The 22,092-nt window shown below is 47.4% G+C and overlaps 1 protein-coding gene and 1 long non-coding RNA gene across 3 annotated transcripts in view; one reads left to right on the forward strand and one right to left on the reverse strand.

Annotated features, from left to right (window-relative positions):
• Arhgef4 (Rho guanine nucleotide exchange factor 4) overlaps positions 1–22,092 on the forward strand; it is a 113,685-nt gene that overhangs the window by 23,975 nt on the left and 67,618 nt on the right. For both annotated transcript variants that reach the window (XM_021644420.2, XM_021644421.2), the window contains exons 2-3: positions 9,997–13,518; positions 21,041–21,334. In XM_021644420.2, the coding sequence (XP_021500095.1) occupies positions 9,997–13,518; positions 21,041–21,334 (3,816 nt within the window). The remainder of the gene's footprint in view (positions 1–9,996; positions 13,519–21,040; positions 21,335–22,092) is intronic.
• The window catches only part of LOC132648394 (uncharacterized), a 48,690-nt gene that overhangs the window by 7,679 nt on the left and 18,919 nt on the right, over positions 1–22,092 (reverse strand). The gene's annotated exons all lie outside the window — the stretch shown is intronic.

Here is a 22,092-nt window from a genome sequence, read left to right on the forward strand (position 1 = left end):
GCCTGTTAGTATTTCGTTTTGACCCCCCTTCATTGGACTTGAAGGCAAAGAACCATTCCTTGCCTGGAACAGATGAACAGATCTTGCGGAGTAGGAGAGAGGAACTGGCTTCATGTGGCACAGAAGTGGTTTTAGAATTCTTCAGGCATTACAGTTGTTAAGAATTGCAATAGCATAGGAAGTCATCGTTGCTATTCTTAGTATCTGCGGATGTATTTATCTAGTGTTCAAACAAGCATCTCTGAGTCTAGGTTATTTTGAAAAATATATGTATATATGTATAAGTAATATATGTATAAGTAATATATGTATAAGTATGAATTAAAAATGTAATATTTGTCTCTTGTATGCATACATACATTAAGGATTTTTTAAAAGTGTTTTCTGTATGCCAGATATAAAAAGTATATATATATAAAGTATATCCAAGGTCTTCATAAGAAAAATGTAAACTTTATAAACTTTTCATTTTAGGTTTCTGTTGCTGTAAATAAATGGCCCAAAGTAACTTGCAGAGGAAAGTGTCATAGTTCTTCATTGAGGGAAGTCAGGGCAGGAGCTGATGCAGAGGCCATGGAGAGGTGCTGCTTACTGGCTTGCTCCTCTTGGCTTCTCAGCCCATTTTCTTATAAGGCCTAGGACCACCACCCCCGGGATGGCACCACCCATAATGAGCTGACCCTCTCACATCAGTAATTAATCAAGAAAATGCAGTCCAGGCTTTCCCACAGGGCAGTCTGATGGAGTTGTTTTCTCAGATGAAGTTCCCTCTTCCCACATGACTCTAGCCTGTGTCCAGTTGACATCAAACTAGTCAGTAGCCATCACATATTTCCATTTAAAATGTTCCTAAGAGACATATATATATATATATATATTTTTTTTCTTCACAATGTATTCATTATATATCCAGATTGAGGCTTCCTCCCTCAACTCTCCCAGTCCCACCCTTCCTTCCCCTAGTCCACTGAAAGGGGGGAGTTCTCCACTATTGCCATCTGCCCATCGCTTGTTAAGTCTCATCAGGACTGCTTGGATCCCCTTTCTGTGTGTCCTGTCAAGGCTGCATCATCAGGGGTGAGTGATCAGAGAGCAGTCAACTGAGTTCATGACAGAGGAGGCTCTTAGAGACATCTTAAAAAGACTTGTGATTTCACTAAAGACGGAGCAACTCTTGTTCCTCTAACATCTGCTCTATGGCAACAAACTGTAGGTATAACACAACACACAGGCAGGAAGCACCCCAACAGGGAAGAAGAAGGTGGCAGCCCCTCGGGGAACTCAGGATTTGAGTCATTAATCTTCTCGTTTCCTCCTGGGATCCTACATGCTAGAGAAGTTCTAACCAAAGTCCACAAGAGCAACCCACAAAATCAGTCCACGAAAAACAGCCCACAAAGGCTCAGGAAAGCCCATTGCCTCCTAGCTGCTGCCAAACAGCAAATGCAACAATGCTCTCCACTTCCAGTCTCAGCAGAACCAAGGGCCTGCCTGACACTCCACCTGCCCTGAAGAAGCAGGCAATGCCCCTGCACATTCCCCTGTGGGAGTGTCAGGGACCTCCCCCTGCTCACTCAGTTGGGTGGAGGCTCTGTGGGCTCTGTTTTCTTTGCACAAGGGAGTGTCAGCAGGAACTGAGCTTGCTCTCAGGCTTAATGAGATGAGACAGTACTGGGCTTTCAGGCCCACCGTGATTCACTGCATCCTCCCTCTTCCTTCCTTCACTATCAGGAAGTCAGTAGTAGAAGGAATGGAGAAGGACTGGCTGGCCCTCTCCTTGTCTCTTGTCTGTGATCACCAAGGCCCAGATGGGGGCTGCACCACCATCACTTTCTTCAGCAATCTTTCCTTCTGGGCAAGGTGGCAGAATGAGCCTCAGCTGCATTTTTCCTAGGGTGTCCTTAGGACCTACCAGAATTGAACATAGAAACTGGTGGGCCCTGGCAGTACCTCTACTGGGAAACGCCTGCTAAAATAACAACAACAACAACCAGATTAAACAGGGTCTACTATCTCATCACAGATTACCCAGAATGCCCTGGAATACTCGGACCCACCAAGATGAGTCAAATGCTAGACTTCTTCAAAGAGTCATGAGAGCAGGAAGCCTGGCTCAGTGGGGGTAGAATGCTTAGCGTGTGCAAGACCCTGAGTTCAATTCCAGAGCCACCAGAAAAGAGCCACTGGGAAATGCTTCCACGTGTACTTGGATTTTATTGAAACTAACAAAACACTGAAAATATAAGCAATAGAAAAAAAAACCAGAAATTTTCTTTTTTGTTTTTTCGTTATTACTTTCTCTTCCTTTCTTCTTACTAAATGAGATGTGGTTTATTGAGATGGGTAATGTTGCGTGCACGACAGTATTACTTCCGTGTGCTTTTTGTATATTTTAATTATTTTGCAGTTCAAAAAGTTTATACATATCATTTGACCCAGGAATTCTCCCTACAGAAAATATATTCTCCATACGTTATTATTTGTGATAATGAAAGATTGCAAAGAAGTTAAAGGTTAAAAAAAAAGTTGGCATGAACACTGATACTGTACCCATCAGGGGAAAACCCTAGTGGCCACCCAAAGGTTAAGGCAGCAGAGGCTGTGTGGCTATGGAATTGTCTCGAGAATGAAAGCAAGAAGAATGAAGTGTACTAACTGTGTCTTTAAAAAGAGAGAGAGATGATAAATCCGTGTGTGCAGAGAGTACATATGTCCAAAAGGCTGTACCCACTCTCCATCCCTAGCAAAAATGGTGGCAGTGGTGAAATTCTCTTTTTCTAATAAAAACGAATGAAAACCTTTAAATATGTTAGAACAAAATCCTTGCTGATGGCTTCTGAGGTAGTGTGGGGAAGACGTGGGATAGAATACATGATTTTGAAGGCAGATCCATAGACTTTATCTGGTGTGAACTAAAGAGACAGGCGAGCTTGTAACAGCCTTAGAGTTTTAGATGCTGCAGAAACCACAACAGGAGAAATCACGTATCATCAGTCTCAGAGGAGAAGACCGAGATTGGAGAGCTCAACAATATCCAAACAATAATGCTTGAAAAATGTCTTAAATTTGACAAGTTGTACACCAATAGATTTGAGTAGTCAAACCCCAAATAGGAGAAACAAGAAGAATTCCATGCCAAGACAGAGTAATACCGTACTAGACTATGACTGAGCTTTACAAATTAAAGACCAGAAAAATCCTGACAGCAGTCCAAGGAAGATGATCTTAAATTATATATATGTATATATACACATGTATACATGTATGTATACATATATACATACACATATGTATGTGAATATACATATATTACCTATACATACACACACACACACATATATACCTTGATCAGATTCTCCTCCACCCCTTCTAAGCACCTTCTTGATCCTAACAAAGCTTCCTCAAGAGCAGAAATGTGTGCTCTTTAATTGCTGAAAGGGAAAGCAAACTATGCCAACCGAAAATTTGCAGAATTGACAGAATTTGCGCTGCCAGTGGCCAGTTCTTTATACAGTGAAAATATCCCTTAAGAGCACGGACATTGAGGACACCAGAGAAGACACATGTGGAGAAGTCCTGGCTTAAGCATTTTAACATTTTGGCCGCGCCTAGACCAGTAGCCTAGACTACTGACTCATGGCTTACGGTGTGGTGACTGAGGGCTGCTGTGATCCACCTCATTGCTGATTCGAATGACTCCAGACCATCCCTAAAGCTCCGAATGAACAAACGAGTCAGAGTGAGTGGCTCTTGAGCAGCATTGGATTCTTCTTTTGGCTACTGGTGTGTGTGTGTGTGTGTGTGTGTGTGTGTGTGTGTGTGTGTGGCATGTGTGGGTGCACACACGCTACAACATACATGTGAAGGTGTTGGTCCAGCCCTGCCTGCCTTGCTGCTGCATGGGGCATGTTTGTGTCATTGGAGATCAGGGGTCAACCTTGGGTGTTCTTTGGGAGACACTAATCTTGTGTTTTGGAATGAGTTCAGTTGGCCAGGAACTTGCCGAGAAGGCTAGGCAAGCTGGCCAGGGAGCCCAGAGATACTGGCTCTTCCTTCCCAAGACTGGGATTACAGATAGTTGCCATCATGCCCAGCGTTTTCTCAGGCGTTCTGAGGAGTGAGCTCGGGTCTTCCTGCTTGTGTTGTAAGTACAGTGAGCTGACCCCCCCCCCCCGTCACCTTCTTCTCTTAAACAATCCAGGTTGGTATGTTGGATGCCTCCTGGTTCTCAGAAGCTGGACTACATTCCTTGCCGGTTTGTTTCGCTTGCATGTGACCCCCAAGGTCTGTTGCTGCTGTCGGGGGTGTGGGAAGAGAGGCAGAGAGAAGGATGCAGAATCATCAGTGCTCTTTCTACCAGAGGCGGATGAGCAGCTCCTGGCAATGTCCTATTGTGATAACAATGACTTTCTCCAAACACAGTTGCTGAAGACATCAACAGTCCATTATCGTTCCGTTCTGGAGGTCAGGAAGTCCAGCCAGCGTCTCTCTGGGTGCTGTGTAGGCAGGGCTGTTCCCTTCTGGTTGCTCTGGGGTGAAACATCTGCTCCTAGGAAGGCTTCCACCCCCACTCTTTGGCTCAAGGCCCTTCCCTGAACACCCAGTCCTCTGTTCCCACTGTCACACCTGCCTGGACTCCTGCCTGTTTTTCCCTCCTCGGGACCCACGGAGACACTATAGGTTTGCTTCCTCCCCTGGGTCCTTCAGCCACTCCTGCAAAGGCCTCTTTGCTATGAAAGGTGAGATCACAGGTTTCAGGAACTAAAGTGAGACTATCTTCTGAAAGGAGGGATGTTATTTTTCCTAATATAGTTTAGAAAGGATGCCAGGGAAAATCTTAGTGATCTCAGGTTGGCACTTTATTAACTTGACCAACACAGAAATGTGGGGAAAGCTCCTCCCACAAGTGGGAAGATGGATCCCCAGAACCCAAGCAAATGCTGGGCAGGCATGACAGCCATCTTTCATAGCAGAGTTCTAGAGCAAGCTGCCTAGCTGGAATAGCAGAATCAGTGAGCCTGGGTTCAGCTGAGAGACCCTGCCTCAATATAGGGCAGAATCAGTGAGCTCTGGGTTCAGCTCAGAGACCCTGCCTCAATATAGGGCAGAATCAGTGAGCTCTGGGTTCAGCTGAGAGAGCCCGACTCAGTATAAGGCAGGCAGTGATGGAGAAAAATGCCAGACAACAACCTGAGGTGTCTAGTGCCTGCATACACGTGCATATGCACACACATATATATGAGGCCACACATACACATACATACATGTGAGACACACACACACAAATCAGGAAAAAAGTTCAGTGGATTGGTTCCATTTAATAAAAATCTTTACTCTTCAAAAAAGAAATGATTAATAAAATTAAAAGACAAGCCATGGACTGGAAGGAACTATTTGTAAAGCATCTATCTGAAATGATTTATCTTTTCTTACAAAAAAAAATAATGTTATGTGCATGAGTGTTTTGCTTGCATATCTGTGTACCACATGTGTGCCTGGTGCCCATGGAGACCAGAAATATGCATGAGATCCCCGCAAAGTGGGTACTTGGACCAAACCCAGTTCCTCTGGAAGAGCGGCACATGCATCCATAAACACACCAAATACAAGACACACAGAGACACACAAAGAGAGAGGGAGAGATGGAGGGGAGGTGTCAGAAGGAACCCGAAGTCTCTGACTTGGCAATATGAAGGTCATTTCCTCCAGCAGGCTGACCCAGTACTGGGTGGGTGAGGGGGGGTGGGGGCTAGAGACAGTCTGCAGAGCATGAACATGTGATTCTGGAACCATCGAGAACATGAGGGATCCCAAACACTCCTCCCTACGGCAAAGCGTCCAGACCGGAGATAGAGGACAGCATCCCTCGAGCGTTTTACCCCATCATGGTTGAGGGTCTGGCCCACGTTCCTAGGACATAAAACAAATGGAGTTCAGGGAGCAGGATCAGGGGTGGAGACTGGGATCCTGACGTGTCAGTCATCACAGCTAAACTCCTAGCTAAACTCTGGGCAGACGGGACCGAAAGGTTGGATTTGGGAAACCTATTGTATGTGATTCTGAATGCACATTTAAGGGAAGTAGACAGAAAGCAAACCTCTGCATGGGAATGCAGCCTTTGAAGGAAACACCACTATTAGGACAATAAAGACCTAACAGAGAATAAAGCCCCGGAAAGATTTGCCAATGCTGAACTGGTCCCTGACTCACTAAGGGAAGGCTGAAGTGTGCACAATGATAATGACGGGGCTGAAAGAGGAAACAGACAAATCCTCACTCAGCATTCTTCATAGCTGAAGGGGAGCTAGTAAGGTCGCCAGGGATTTAAACACAGTCAACAGGCTTCCCCTAATGAGCGTTTAGTAAGTGCTGCCGTGAACTCTGACATGAGCCATACTGCTCTCAAACACCTGCGAGCCTTTATGAAATTGGGTCTTGTGCCGTGTGGCAGAACCAGTTTCAACCAGTCTGAGAATATACAGGCAACACCTCAGACCAAGCCATAACTAGATAAAAATCAGAAACAAAAAAAGACGATTAAATATTCTTCTAATAAACCTGGGTTCAAATAGGAAATCCTACCTGTGTGCATATGCCTGTAATCCCAGCACTCAGGGAGGCAGAGGCAGGTAGATCACTGTGAGTTCTAGGCCAGCCTGGTCTACAAAGTGAGCCAAGGCTACACAGAGAAGCCCTGTGTTTAACGCCCCCTCCCCCCCAAAAAAAATAGAATTGCTGAGTTCATTAAAATACTTCATGTTAAAGCTACTGGACTGTGGGGGCGGGGGATGTCTCTTTGGGTAAGAGTGCTTGCTGCTCAAGCATGAAGTTGTGAGTTCGAGTCCCAAGCACATGTATGAACTACATTGGTGATTTAATATGGATATTTTTTTGTAACCTTAGACAGTTTTCTCCATGGAGGCTTTTCCCTGCGACTCAGCCAGGTCTTCCCCCTCCCCCAACCACCTGGGAAGCAAGCACAAGGTTCGCCCTGCATGATGGCCGCCCTGACTGCAGCCTCTCCCTTGGGGGTGATGTTGATTCTCATGTTTTCTCAGCACCCTCCCCACTAAGCCATTTCCTGTCCCCCAAACAGTATCACTCTTAGCGTCCCTTTTCCTGCCCCCAGCTCCTTCCGGCTTTGCCACACATCTAAAGGTCCTTTATTGTCTATTTCCTGATTTTCTACCTTAGTTAGGAACATTGCACACCGCCAGTTTTGTCGTTATTTTCCTTCTCCAAATTATGGAGAATTACAAACTATTTTACTTTAAGAAATCTCTTACATCAACTCCTGGGGAGCAGGGGAGATGGCTCAGTTGGTACAGCACCTGCTTGGAGGTGTGCAGGCCTGAGCTCAGGTCCCCACATAAAAAGCCTGACACAGTGTTCTCTAGTAAGCCTGGCAGTAGTGACTACGTGGGCAGTGGGGATGGGCAGACTACTAGAGCCCAGTACTTGGCAAAGTTCCAGGCCAGCGAAAGACCCTGGGTCAAGCAAAAGATAGATGCGCCCAAGGCTGTCCTCAGAACTCCACAGTTGTATCATGCCCACATGTATACAACACACACACACACACACACACACACACACACACACACACGCCCTGGAGAAACCATACTTGTGAAAGGTACAAAGTCTGAGGAGTCTTGACTAGATTCAGGAAGAAATGACTATGCCCATGGCCTGGGGTGATGAGGGAAACTTTGGTGGCTGAATGCTGAGTACAATGTCACAGTTACACTGTAACTACTGCATTGCTGAGTTACAGTGTAACCTACTGCATACACTGAGTAGTGCTAGCAGGCACATGTAATTTGAGAATCGCCACATGCCATCTAGAGAATTTATGCTTGAGAACAATGTAGTCCAGTTACATATAAACACACACACACAAACAAATCTCATGTTTTAAGTAAGTGTGCGGTTTCGTTAGGCTACATTCCTCTATCATGGGCCCCATGCCACCTTGCAGGCTGCACGTTGGATAGGTTTCATACCTGGGGGAAAGAAGCCAGACCCCAAAAGACGTCCTGCAGAATCTGTCCATGTCAAACCCCAGGGAAGAGAAATCAAGGCTAACAGAATTAGGGCTCTGACCCGGGGAAGGACTATGACAGGAAGAACGTTGGCTAGGTAGGGGCAGGGACTTTTAAGGAGAAAGAGAAACAGATCTTTGTGGATGGATGCCATCTTCATAATTCAGATTTGTGCCCTTCAAATAGATGAATGGGAATTCATGGCTTAGAAAGTGGATTAAGAAAAGTATAAGCTGGGTGTGGATCTCTGTGTGTGAAGCCAGACTGATCTACAGAGGGAGTTCCAAGACAGCCATGGTATATAATGAGACCTTGTCTTAAAAATAGACAAACAGGCCAGGCGTGGTGGTGCACATGCCTGTAACCCCAGCACTTGGGGAGGCTGAGGCAGGTGGATCTTTGTGAGTTCGAGGCCAGCCTGGACTACAAACAGTCTAGGATAGCCAAGGCAACACAGAGAAACCCTGTCGCAAAGAAACAAAACAAAGAAACAATAAACAAAAACAAAAATAAAAAACAAAGCGTAACTAGAGTACTGGGAATATGATTGCTGGCAAGACACTTACTTTGTAAACATGGGGACCTGAGTTTGATTCTCAGAACCACAACAAACCAAGTGTGGTGGGCAGAGGCAGGCAGACCCACGGAAGTTAACTGGCCAGCTGGTCTACCTTACCTGGTGATGTTCCAGGCCAGAGACAGACCCTGTCTCAAACAGAAAGCCAAGCAATGGCACTCACAGGTGGATCCCAGATGTAAAACACACACACACACACACACACACACACACACACACACACGTGCACACGCCTGTGTGAGAGAGAGAGAGAAGAAGAAGAAAAGAAAAATCTGCAGTTTCTGCTCAGTTCTCTTCCTTCATGTTCTCAAAGCTGCCTTGAACACACACAACATTCCATGTCTGTAGTCTCAGAAAATTTTCAAGACTTCTTTTGTTTTCCTTTTTTCTTCTCTGGCTATTCAAACTCAAGAGACAGTTTTAAAGGTAAGAGCATTTACTGCAAGCCATTGGGCTGCCCAAGAACAAACAGAGCTGAGGATAGACATGTATTAATCTGTTCCTTCTTGCTGAATGCCTTACACAAAAGGCTGCTTCTTTCTGTGACTCATGCTCATGCTTTCTTAAACTAAACTATGCTTGCTTACAAGGCTGTTCTGCCCTTTGAGGGCTTTGTTTTAACTTGCATGACATTTTCTCCCCAAGTTCAGGCTTGGCTTCATTGCTTGTTTCCTTTTCCGTTTCATATTTATGTGTATGTGTGCATACGGTGCGTGCATACGGTCACATGCATGACTGTGAATGCGTGTGTGTGGTATATTTTTGCTTATGTATTTGTATGTTCATATGTGTATATGCATATGTGTATATGAGGGGAATATGTGTATGTTGTGTGTGTGGTGTATGCTCATGTTTTATTTGTATGTTTGTGTATGTGTGTGTTGCGGTGATTGTTCATGTTTGTGTATTTGTGTGGTCATGTTTGTGGGGGTGGGGTGGGTATGTTTTCACCACAGTGTGCATGTGGAAGTTAGGTGTCCGTCCTTGATTTCCACCTTGTTTGAGACAAGACTTATTTACCGCTGCCTACACCAGGCTAGCCAGTCTTCGAGCTTCTGGCTAGTCTCCTGTCTCTGCCTCCCATCTTGCCCTCTGAGACACAGGGATGACACGTTTGAACTGCTGCACCCAACTTTGATATCAGAGATCCAAACTGGGGCTGTCAGGCTTGCATGGCCGCTCACCGAGCCATCTCCTCAGCCGGCCACGCTTGCTTTCCGCGTTCATGCCGTCCAGCTCTTGACACTTTCCTTCCTTCCTGGGGCTAGACGGGAAGCGATGAAGGATGTTTCCTTCCGATAAAGGCGTGCGTAATGGTGGAAACGTGTGCGCAGAGGTCCTGGGTACTTCTCTCTGACTCTTCTCTTCTTGCCCTTCTAGACTCCAGAGCCGGTCGTGCTCCCTCCAGGGGAAGGAGAGAGTGAAGATGCCCAGTTCCACCCACATCCTGCGGAACCAGAGGAGCAGGAACGGCCCCAGGAAACAGACCCGGAGTATTTTGAGACCCTGTCTCATAAGAGCGAAAGTCGATCAGACACGAGAACAGACCCCTTTGAAAGCGCTTCCGATGCCGAGTCCTTCCCGGGTGACCTCACTGGTGGAGTTTGCCTCTCTCCAAGTGGCCCCTCCTCAGAAGCAGAAGCAGGCTGGGGATGCCCTGATGATTCAGCAATCCCACCTCCTCAAGGGCAGCCTTTGGCCTGTGGTGAAGGGCTCCGTACAGAGGAAGGGCTGGGTTTACGCTCGAGCTTGGAGGAAGATTCTCACCAGAGTAAACTGCGCGGGTCCTCCGCTGCAGCCGCTGCTGAAACAAGCCTCTGCGACTGCGTGACTAGCTTGGCCCAGGAGTCTGTGCCAGCAGCGGCTCTGTGCTTCCCGCAGAGCGCCTCCAGCAACAGCAGTCCCCAGCTGCAAAAGGCCGGGTCTGGGGACCCTCTGGAGCTCCCTGTGGTCTGGCCCAGCTTTCTCCAACACTGTGGACTAGGTCAGACCTGGCCACACGCCCACCGCCGGGCTGTGTCAGCAGAGGTACCTCACAAAGGACCTCAGGAAAACGACTTCCCTCTGTGGATCAGGACAAAGAAGGGATCTGCCTCAAAGCCCGCAGTGAGCCCTGACCTGCTCTGGGTTCATCCCTGCTTGGATATAGCCTGCCAACCACGATTGGGCACACCTTGCCTCATAGGCACCAAATGTCATCATAGTGTCCCAGAAAATATTGGTGCCGATGGCAAGACACCACAAAGGTTCCTCTGCCAGCGCGTGAAGATGCTGGTCAGGGCCCATTCCATTGCAGCATTTCCTTTACGATGTCCTAAGGAGCCTTTGAAGCAGACAGGTACATTTGGGCCCTCCTTGAGGGAAGGGACAGAAACAGAACCCCATCACGCAATAACTCATACCACTTTTTCCTCTGGGCCCACCCAGCTGTCTTATTTACTTTCCACTTCTCAAGGCAGGGACCTTCCTTTTCAGGGTGAGCGAGGGCTGAGTGATTGTAGCTTTAAAGGGACACCTCAGGACACACCCTGGGTAGGTCTCCCACTGGAAAACCAGGTAGAACCGGCTTCTAGGTCATGCCCAGACCCTTCCCACCTTACTTCAGAATTGCTGAAGCTTGGCAGCCAAGAGGAAGTGCCTGGGCCCGCTGAATGCAAGCCAGGGCACAGCCCAGAGAGCAGACTTGAGGAGCCCAAAGGTGTCCACCCTGGAGATGCTATCGGTAAAGAGAAGTGCCTGCTAAACATTGCTGCCAAGCCAGGGAACCACACCAAGACCTACCTAACAAAGCGTGCTCTCAGTGAGGAGAGGAAGCCGCCTGACAGGGCCTCTGCCTTCCCACGTCGCTGCAGCCATGGTGAGATGCCTGTGTGCAACGAAAGGCTGGTAGGTTTCCCGGAAGTGAGTGATGGCGCCTGCGCCCTAAAGACCGCTCGGAAGTCAAATGTCACTGACCCTTCAGAAGCAGCAGCAAAGGGAGTGGTTCTAGACCTCCAGTGCAGGGGCCAGGCCTTGCAAGGTCTTTTGGATTTCCCAGCGGTCCAACTATCTTACCATGGCCCCAGGAGTGAGTGTGCCCCGGGAACTGGGCAGGGTGGGGAGCCTTTCACTGCTGGCCAGCCACAGGCTCTCAGAGCTGATGGGGCCTCTAAGCAGAGCTGCAAACTCATCATGGTAGCAGTAAGGCAGGAGCATAAGCAGACCTCTACAAAGAAGGCCCGCTGTCGTCTGGAATCACAGTCGGGTGACCTCCGGGAGGAGAAGGGAGCAGGCTCCACGGCTTTTGAGTCTGCCAGGGCCTCGGAAATGCCAGCTTGTTGCAGTGAGTGTGAGCTGCCGGGATGCCTTGCAGCAGGACCGGGTGATGGGGCTCCTCAGCTGCTGGCCCAAGGCATGGGGCTCATGAGGGGGCAGGTCTCCAGGACTGCTTCGGATGACACACTGAGCTCAGACCAAACACTGGAGGAGTTGCTGCTTGGGGAAAGCTCAGGCCTAGGGTCTGAGAGTGTACACAGAGGCTTGGGCCTGCAGCCCGGGGGGAACCGGGAGTCGCGCAGCCCAGAATGTGAACAAGGAGATTCCGGCACGGAGGGTGCCGAGGACGCAGAAGTCTCCCACGCGTGGGTCGGTGAGGCAGAGGTTCCCGTTTCAGGAGTCTTGGCTTCATCCCACATCACTACGCTGCTGCCGTTCCAGGGACTGGGCGACCGGCTTCAGCAGGGTGTGCAGGAGGCCGGCCAGTGCCCTTCCTTTCTCCAGGTGACCCCTGTAAGAACTGACAGGCCCTGGTCCAAGGAGATGCCTGGAGGGAACAGACCGTGCAGCCAGGCCTTAACCTTAGAGGGCTTGAACCCAGGTCACCCCAGCTCCCAGGGAGGCATGCCCCCCAGTCCCTGCCAGGTGGAGCTGCCTCTGCACCACGACCACCAGAGCGTGTCTCTGGAGACCCATTCTGGTGATGCACACCAAGAGATTCAAGTGGGGACATCTGGGGATCTTGATGGCGAAGGGCCTTCCTCAGAAAGCTGCAACGTCAAGAGACTGAAAACAACAGAGAGCAAGATCAGGGCACGGCTAGCCTTAGCCCACAAGACCTTTACCAATTTTTTTGAGGCCAGAGTTACAGAGAAAACAAATGCTGGCTCTGTCAGAGGCGAGAAAGGGAAGCGCAGGCTAGGCCAGAGCTCCTGGCGCACGTTTTTGAGAAGCAAAGATGTGGAAGGCTCCAAGCGGCCCTCTTTAGTGAGTGGGGTTCCAGGACCAGACTTTGCAGAACTTCTCTGCTCTTCCCCTCCAGCAGCCAGCAGCCACTGTGAGGAGTGGACAGCTGTCACCAACAGCCCTGTGTGTGGGGAGTCCTGGACACCCCCACAGTCTCCTGCCACACTGTCCTCTAGCTGTCGGGCTTCTCCGGAACACAGGAGGAAAAGTGAACCGACCATAAAACGCACTGCTCCCCAGGAGGGCAGCAGGTACCTCCATTCTGGGATCTTTCCAGAGCCATCCTGGCTGGCCTCCACTACCAGCCCTGGAGCCCAGCAGATTGACATCAGTTGTACCCTCCCTTGTGGCTCTGCCTGCCACTTGACCTATGAAAACCAAGGCATGCCCTGCAGACCCACAAGCCCCAAGCCCAGGAGTCCCATGCCTGGGGCACAGAGGTTGGATCTCTGCCTTGCAGGCAGGACTAGCACAGTCTCCATGGTTTCTCTTAGAAGCTACAGGGACGCCAACAGAAGTTCAGAGGCCTCTGAAAGGCCCAAGGCCTCGAAGGCCAGGGCGAGCCTCTTACTCTCTCTGCAAACACTAAACCAGAATGACCAGAAGGAAGACAGGAGCATGTGCCAGTGTCACCATGGCCTGGGAATGGTATCTTTCCTGAGGGACCTGCCTGGGAGTGAGGTAAGTGAGTTGTTGCTACCTAAGACAAGTGGAGGGAAGAACAGTGGTGGCGTAGGCCTTTAATCCCAGTGCTTGGGAGGCAGAGGCAGGCGGATCTCTGTGAGTGTGAGGCTAGCCTGGTCTACAAAGCAAGTCCAAAACAGCCAAGGCTACACAAGTAAATCCTGTCTCAAAAAAAAAAAAAAAAAAAAAAAGAAGAAGAAAAGAAGGAAAGAAAGACAAGTGGAGGCATGTGCCCTTGAGTTAGTATTGTCATGCTTATAACATTTATTTATTTGTTTGTGTTTATTCATTCATTTGGTGTCTGTGTCTGTGCGGGGGTGGGGGCTGTGCTTCAGATCAAAGGACAATCAGCTCTCTCCTTTCACAGTCTTCAGGGATTGAATTCAGGTGGTCAGGCACGGCTTCGAGTGCCACAAGACACTGAACTATCTCTCCTTGTTGTTGTTCAGACACGGGGTCTCACAGAGCTCAGGCTGGCCTTGGACTTGCTGTGTAGCCAAGGATGGCCTTGAGCTCCTGATCCTCCTGCCCTCACCTCGCAAGAGTGGAGGCATGAGCCACCATGCGCCGTTCTATGGGGTGCTGAGCGTTGAGCCCAGGGCTTCATGCGTGCTGGACAGGCACTTGACCCGCTGAGCCACACCCTTCAACATCCCTTGTAGCCGATTTTAGGTAAACTTGAAAAAAAATATTTAAGTACTAAAAGACAGCATTAGGGAGACTTACTTCACTGATCTCAAATACGAAATACGTTATAAAGCTTTAGAAGAAAACACAAGAAAGAGCACGGGATCTGGGGGTGTTGGTCAGGGATTCTCAGAATGCCAAAAGCCCATCTGTGAGTGCAAGGTGACTCGGTCACCACCCTTCAAGGAGGGGTTTAAGCCCCTCATTCGAAACTTGCATATCCAAGGACAGAGCAATGCTATCACTACACAAATAAGACTCAAAACTCAGCAGCGGGAATACAAAAACTATGTCAAGTTTCAGCTGCCTTTGTAGTTTTAGAATATTGCCAAATGCATAAAAGAGACAGCTTGAGGATGGCCCCCAAGTGTAAGTTCAAGGCTGGGCTGCTGCCATGTCTCAGAGGTTAAAGCGTTTGCTGCTCTTGCATAGGACTGATGTTCAGTCCCCAGCAGCCACCTGGGAAGGTTCACAACCACCTCTATCTCCAGCTCTAGGGGATCCAAAACCCTCTGCTGCCCTCCAGGGCATCTGCATGGACATGTGCACACACACATATGCACGCACACACAGACACACACACACACACACACAAAATCTTTAAAAAAATTTTTTTTATAAATTACAGTTTATTCACTTTGTATCCCAACTGTAGCCCCCTCGCTCATTCCCTCCCAATCCCATCCTCCCTCCCTCTCCAAGTCCACTGATAGGGGAGGTCCTCCTCCCCTTCCCTCTGATCCTAGTCTATCAGGTCTCATCAGGACTGGCTGTATTGTCCTCCTCTGTGGCCTGGTAAGGCTGCTCCCCCATAAGGGGGAGGTGACTGAACTGGATGGACATCAGAAGAGGGAGAAAACAGGGAACAGGACAGGAGCCTATTACAGAGGGCCTTTGAAAGACTCTGTCCAGCAAGGTATCAAAGCAGATGCTGAGACTCAGCCAAACTTTGGGCAGAGTACAGGGAATCTTATGAAAGAAGGGAGAGATAGAAAGACCTGGAGGGGACAGAAGTTCCACAAGGAGAGTGACAGAACTAATAAAATGAATCTTAAGCCTAGAACTCACTGGTATGATGGCTGACCACACAGCCATTCATTAATTCAGTGTCTTTAGTGCTATGACCACCTAAGGTCAGATATGGAATTTTCCACTTGAGGTCTTGTCTCTTTCTGGATGTTTGGTTTCCTATCAGGGATGCTCACCCTGGATCTACACAGCTTCTGTCTCATGCATGGACAGAGCCGTAATGTAATGGCTATCAAATGTAAGGGCCTGTAATGACTGTCATGAGCAAGACACACACATTCCTTGCCCTTGGGCTAAATTCCTTCCTGCTCACATCCTCCTGGCTCTGGCTGAACTACTTTCAAGCACCAGTGTCTGATTAGATTTCAAAAACCTTATTTTTTTGAGATAAATAGTCAGCCTAAGACTCTTGAAATCTGCCTAGGTTGTTGCATCTATCGATAATCCCTTTTTATTGCTAAGTAATATTCTATCTTTAACCATGCATCTGCTAAAAGTCATTTGGGCTGCTTTTGGGTTTGGACTATAATCACAAGTAATCATTTATGCACTGTGGTGGACACTCGTTTTCATTTCGGGTCGAAAGCCGAGTGGTATGATGGTCAGGTCACAGGACAAGTGTGGGTTTAGATTTTGAGAGATTGCCAGGGAGATGGCTGACCAGTTAAAGTACAAGCATAAAGACTAGGGTTTGGGTCCCCAGAATCCATGGGCATGCCAAACTGGCACAGTGGCCCACCTGAAATCCCAGCCTTGGAAGGCAGAGACGGGGGACTTTACAGTCCCCTGGAGCACTGTTGCCATGTGTCCCTCCTTTGACCGTGTACCAACAATGCAAGTATGGAATGTTCTTCAAGGACATTGCACCATTCATGCCCTGCTAACCCTCTATCGATTCTCTCCCTCCAGTTTAGTCCCCTCTGTCCCCTAGACACTTTCATGCCATCTGGTCATATGTGATTATGTAAACCTATATAAAACCAGGGCTCCACAGATGAGAGAAAATATGTCTGGCTTTGGCTTAATTCCACTGTGCATGCAGACCATGTTTTCACTCCTCTATTGATGGACACGAACTTAGCTTTTGTGAACAGTGCTGTGCAAGGGTCTCTGTGATAGGTTGACTTGGAGTCTTTGGGGTCAAAAGGTAGGGTAGGGCCTCTTTTTAGTTTCTTGAGGGACCTCCATACTGATTTCTGTACTTTGAGAAAATTTTGTTAAGATGTGAGATTTAGGAGAATGTTCATTTCTCTGCCTCTAAGTAGGCAGTGCCCCAGCACTGAGTTGCTTGCAGCATTAGCTACAGCCCGTGAATAGCAGTTATGGGCTCCACGTCCGGGTCTTTGTACTTTTGCGTTGATCTGTGTCCATCATGTTCTCAACTCCACAGCATCTCAGTGGCTGTCCCTGAATAATGTCTTAAAATCTAGCAAACTGATTACTCACATTTTCTTTTTCTCAAAATCATCTAATTCTAGTTCCTTCGCATTTCCATGTAGAGTTTAGAAAAACCTTAACTTTATCTGCAAATGGTTTTGCTCAGACTTCGATGGGAGTAGAATTAAGCAGTTGTGTGGATTAGGATGTAATTGGAGTCTTTACTGTGGTGAATGTTCTAACTGATAAAGCAGCATCTCCATTTATTCAGACCTGCTTTGCCAATTCGGTGTCTTATAGTTTTCAGATATGGAAAAGTATAGTTCGAGTTACCCATAAGCATTTCATCATTTGAAGTAAAAATAAAAGGCATTATACTTTAAATTCTGGGTTATGAATATTAATTGCTGATACATAGAAATATAACAGATCTGTGTGTTCAAATTGCATCTCATGTAATCTACAGAAGGGATGGATTTTTTTTTTAAATTCTTTTTCTTGCATTATTTCAGTGGCTAGAAGGGTCAGTGCTGTGTTAAGCACAGTGTTGGCAAAAAAGAGGGCTTGTCCCTAGTCATAGAAGAGAAGTGGCCAATTTTTCAGCACTAGCCATGTTTGCTCTAGGATTTTGCAGATACTCTTCATCATAATTAGGGACCACTCTCTATTCCTAGTTCGGTTTTCTTTTCAAACCTGAGTAGGTATTGTATTTTGTTACTTTTCCTCAATCAATTGAAATATTCATGTGCTTTTTCTTTGACCTATTAAAACGTGTACAATACTGACTGAGTTTCCAAATACTGACCTTCCCTTTGAGTACTTAAATACATTCCATTTAGTTGTGTCGTATAATCCTCACTACACTGTTAAATTACATTAGCTAGTATTTAAAGGATTTTTACATGTGTATCTATGATGGTTTGAATGAGAATGGCCTCCATAGGCCCATATATTTGAATGCTTAGTTCCTAGAGAGTGGAATTGTTTGAGAAGGATTAGGAGGTGTGGCCTTGTTGGAGGAGGTACACACACCACATGTGTATGTATGTCACATGCATACACCACACACAGGTTAAAATAATCGTTCATGGACTATAGCTTATGTCTATTTTATTCTGTCTGTGTACCAGCTCTCTGGTCTCTTCTGAAGGCCTGTGGGCTGCCTGAATGTTTGTTAAGAGTTTAATTTTATGACTGTGCAGTATATTTGGTTTTAAGTGACAGCTCCAGGTACTGAGTTGTATACATACACTTTACCATCTACTGGTCTCCTAGTACAGGCCTTGGCCAACTGAGGTGAAATATAGAAACGATTTCATTTAAATCCCTCCAGTATCCCTGGCTCGTAATCTAATTGTCTGAAATAATTCCTTCATATGCAATGAGAGCTCCATTTGTATAATAATTTTTGCTTCACAAACACAATTAACTATCTCCGGAGAAGGACTGTATTTCGAGAGATTTTTTTTTCCCACAAATAAGAGCAGAAACGTAACATCAGATTGGGAACTTGAAACATCTAACTGAACCCAACTGAAGAAACTCCTGAAGGCAGCCAGCTCTTCAGCAGTCCTGGGCAGGACAGTGTGTCCCCTCATGAGGCTTCCACATAAAAGAATAAATAGCAACACATGAGATGACATCATCAAATCCAGTGCTCCCAACACCAGGCAGTAACTGGAGCTGAGGAATTTAATTGGAGGGTTTTTAAATTTTCTTAATTATGTGTATATGTGGGGGGGGGAGGTGGGGGGAGTGCATGTGTGAGTCCAGAAGAGACTGAAGTTAAAGGCAGCTGTGGGAGCCACGTAGTGCGGGTGCTGGCAACCAAACTTTGCCTCTGCAAGAGGCAAGTATGGGTAAGTGCAAGAGCAAGTGTGGTTAAGTATCTCTCTGGGCCATGGTTGAAGGTTTTTTCTTTAATTTCTATGCAATTTAAGGTATATTTTATTAATTGAGAATTCAATACAATGTATTTGTATTTTCATGATATTTACCCAGCTCCTTTTCTTCCCCTACCTCCTCCCAGATCCACATCCCTCCCTCCCAACTTTACTTCCTCCTCCTCCTCCTCCTCCTCCTCCTCCTCCTCCTCCTCCTCCTCCTCCTCCTCCTCCTCCTCCTCCTCCTCTTCTTCTTGAATCTAAATAATACAATTGTGCTTCTCATATACTCCTGGGTGTGGGTCCATCCACTGGAGTGTGACCAGCCTGTCAGAACCCTTTAGAAGGCGTTTGCTGTCAATAGGTCCTCAGCTGGGGGTGGGGCTCGTAAGCCCCTTCTGGCTCTGTACCAGAGTGTACAGGCAACCACAGCTGCTGTGAGCTCACGAGTGCAGTGGCCATGTCTTGTTCAGGAGATGTGGTTTGGCTCTTGTCCTCCCCAACCTCTGGCTCTTACATATTTCTACTCCCTCTTCGGTGATGGTCCAAGACCCTTGGAGGGTGATATGGATGTCCCGCTTATAACTGAACCTTCTGCTGACGCTTATTCTCTGCACTCTGACTAGTTGTGAGTTTCTGCATTAACTGCCATCCACTGCACAAAGGAACATGTGATAAAGGGTGGGAGCCACACCATGGGTGGAGAGATCCGATTTTAGAGGACAGTTTGAGTCTGTGTCCATTTAGTAGAATAATAATAGTAAGGGACCAGAGAGCTCCCAGCTGTAGGTTCTTGGCACGTGTTTCCTCCGATGCTATGGATCTCAAATCCAATCAGAAACCAGTTGGTCACCCCTGTATCATATGTGCCTCTGTTGGGTCCATGGGTGTAATTTGCCACGATGGTCAGTGGGTTAGCTCACAGCGTTTCACTGCTGGGTTGATGACTCCTCCTTCCTCCCCAGCAGCCTGCATAGCACTGTCCAGTACTGTGAGAGGTAGCCAGCAAGAAGGTAGCCAGAACCAACATGATTTCTCCATGTGTGCTGTGATCAATACGTGTGGTATCTTCAGCAATAGGGTCTTAACATCAAGTTCCAGGGGGCAACAAAGAGCCTTGTTGATAGCCTGTATTGTTTGGGGTTCTCTGGGATACCTTCCACAACTGGAAAGAGGTATCCCTCATCTGATACTTGGCTTTTCATTTGGCAAGCTATGGCTTCTGGAAGAAGCATAGACCCCTGTGGAAGGTAATCTGACTACAGTTAGAGTGTTTGATTGAGCTATTTTTTAATGGGTGAGGTTTTATGAATATGGGAATAACAGTGTTGTTTTATAAACAAAGTTCCAACAGTTTGATTTTTACCAGTGAAGACTCAGGGGCCAGATGCTGGGGTGAAAACTTGCTAGCTCAGAGAGGCAGAGAAAGTGACCAGCTGACCTTTCCACTCAGCTCGTGTCCCAGAAGGAAAAAGCCAGAAGCTTGATAGTTCAGCTGATGGCCCAGGAGGAAAAGGCCTCCTAGCTCACCTGAAAGCCCAAGAGGAGAAAGCCTAAAGTTAAAAAGCCCAAGAGCTAAAGAGCTAAAGCCCAAAGCTCCTTCTCCACACTGTTTTAAATACCGCTCCACCCAAAGTCCCTCCTTTCTGTTAATCCCTGTCAGCTGGTTACTTGCTCCTCCTCTTGACCTAGGGTTAACTTTATTAAATCTTGTACATAGAAAGTTCTTGCATTAAAGGTGTGTGTTAGGGCTGAACCATACCAAATCAAAGACAGGTTTTTACAGTTCACAATCTCAGGGTTGGTTCATGGGTCGATTTCAAAGAGGAGACAGTGCAGATGTGAACACAAATCCCAGCCGTTCTGCTGCTGTTGACAGGATTTATTTTGCAGTGGCTGTGATGCCTCAGTGCTGTCCCGTGAGAGTGGTTGGAGAGGTGAGAGCTGTGTCTGCAGTGTGCTCTGCTTCAGAACTCTCTCTGCTTAAGCAAAAGCCGGGGTGCAGACATGGCACGAGGCTTTGAATTCTGTCCCCAGAACCCACATCAAAACTCTAGTCATGGTGGCATGCACTTGTAAACTCAACATGGGGCAAGTAGGCTTGCCGGCCAGTTAGCCCAGCTTAATCAGCAAGGCCCAGGTTCCACTGACAGACCCTAGCTCAGAAAATGAGGTGACTGATTCTAAGGGATGATGCCCGGAATTGACTTCTGACCTCCCCACACTTGCGTGCATGTGTATCAGCACACACACAAGTATTTCAATGGGCACTCCAAGCCCCAAGGCACTTTAACAAGAATCAGTCCTTGATCAAATCAGAAGCCTTTCTTGTTTGAAATGGTCTTATTGTGGCTGTCATACCAGAAACAAGATTTATTTTATGTCTTGTCTTAGTACTTTTCAAAATGACTGTGAATGAAGTATCTCATTGTAATTGAAAGTAAGTCAAAATAAAGCATTGTATTTGAGACTCGGGGAAGAGAAGCATCCCCTGTTGGTTTACCCTTGCTTCAGCCTCTGACTATGTCTCTTCTGCTCTCTAGAGCTACGTCGCCCAGGAGAACCCGCTAGACAAGAAGCTCAGTTTCTCCCATGATCAGAAAACTTCTCACCCAGAGTCTACTCAGAGGCTGGTATCGGCCACGGAGGTAGTGACACGGCCCCTGCCCTCCATCTCCACAGAGCAAGTTCCCAGAGAGCTCAGGAGGGCCCCTCCGCACTCTCACTTCAGCTTGGATGACCTGTGGATGGAAAAGGCCCAGAGAAGGAGGCTGGAGAAACAGATGTGGCTGAGAAGACAGATGTGCACGGGGTTAGTGCACCTGGACCATGGTCAGGTAAGTTGGCCACAGGTCAGGCATCCTTGGCATGGCCTGGGTGCCTGCCGTGCCCTGACTCCGTCCTTCAATGACGCTTGGCCCCTGAGTCATAGAAGTGGATCACTATGATCCTAGGTGTTAGTTAGCTTCCCGTTACTGTCATAAATGCCTGATTTAAATCACTATAACAAGATGAAAGGATTGGAGCTGGGGAGATATCTCAGTCAGTAGAGTGCTTGCGGACCTGGGTTCAATCCCCCAACTCACATTTTAAAAAATAAAGTAGTCTTGGTGGCGTGTTTGTACTCCATCTGTGTAGAAGTGGAGACAGATGGGTGCCTGGGAGCTCGCTGACCAGGCAGCCTAGACTGTTGGCTGGTGAGAGACCCTGTCACAAAAACAAGATGGAACCAGGCATGGTGGCACATGCCTGTTATCCCAGAACTTGGGGAGGCAGAGGCAGGCAGATCTCTGTGAGTTCGAGGCCAGCCTGGTCTGCAAGGCAAATCCAGGACAGACAAGGCTACACAGAGAAACCCTGTCTCAAAAAAGAAAGAAAGAAAGAAAAAAAAAAGAAAACAAAAAACCAAGATGGACAATGTTTAGGCAATGGCACTCTAGGTTGTCCTCTGGTCCCTTAAACACATGTGTGTGTGCAGACACACACATCACATGCATTCGCACACAGACAGACATGCACACAGAAGAAAGAAAGGGAGGTTTGTTTTCTCACTATCTCAGAGGTCTCAGTTCCGGTGGCGGGGGGTTTGTGGTAG

The sequence above is a fragment of the Meriones unguiculatus genome, chromosome 16, assembly GCF_030254825.1.
Source record: "Meriones unguiculatus strain TT.TT164.6M chromosome 16, Bangor_MerUng_6.1, whole genome shotgun sequence".
Lineage (NCBI taxonomy): Eukaryota > Metazoa > Chordata > Mammalia > Rodentia > Muridae > Meriones > Meriones unguiculatus.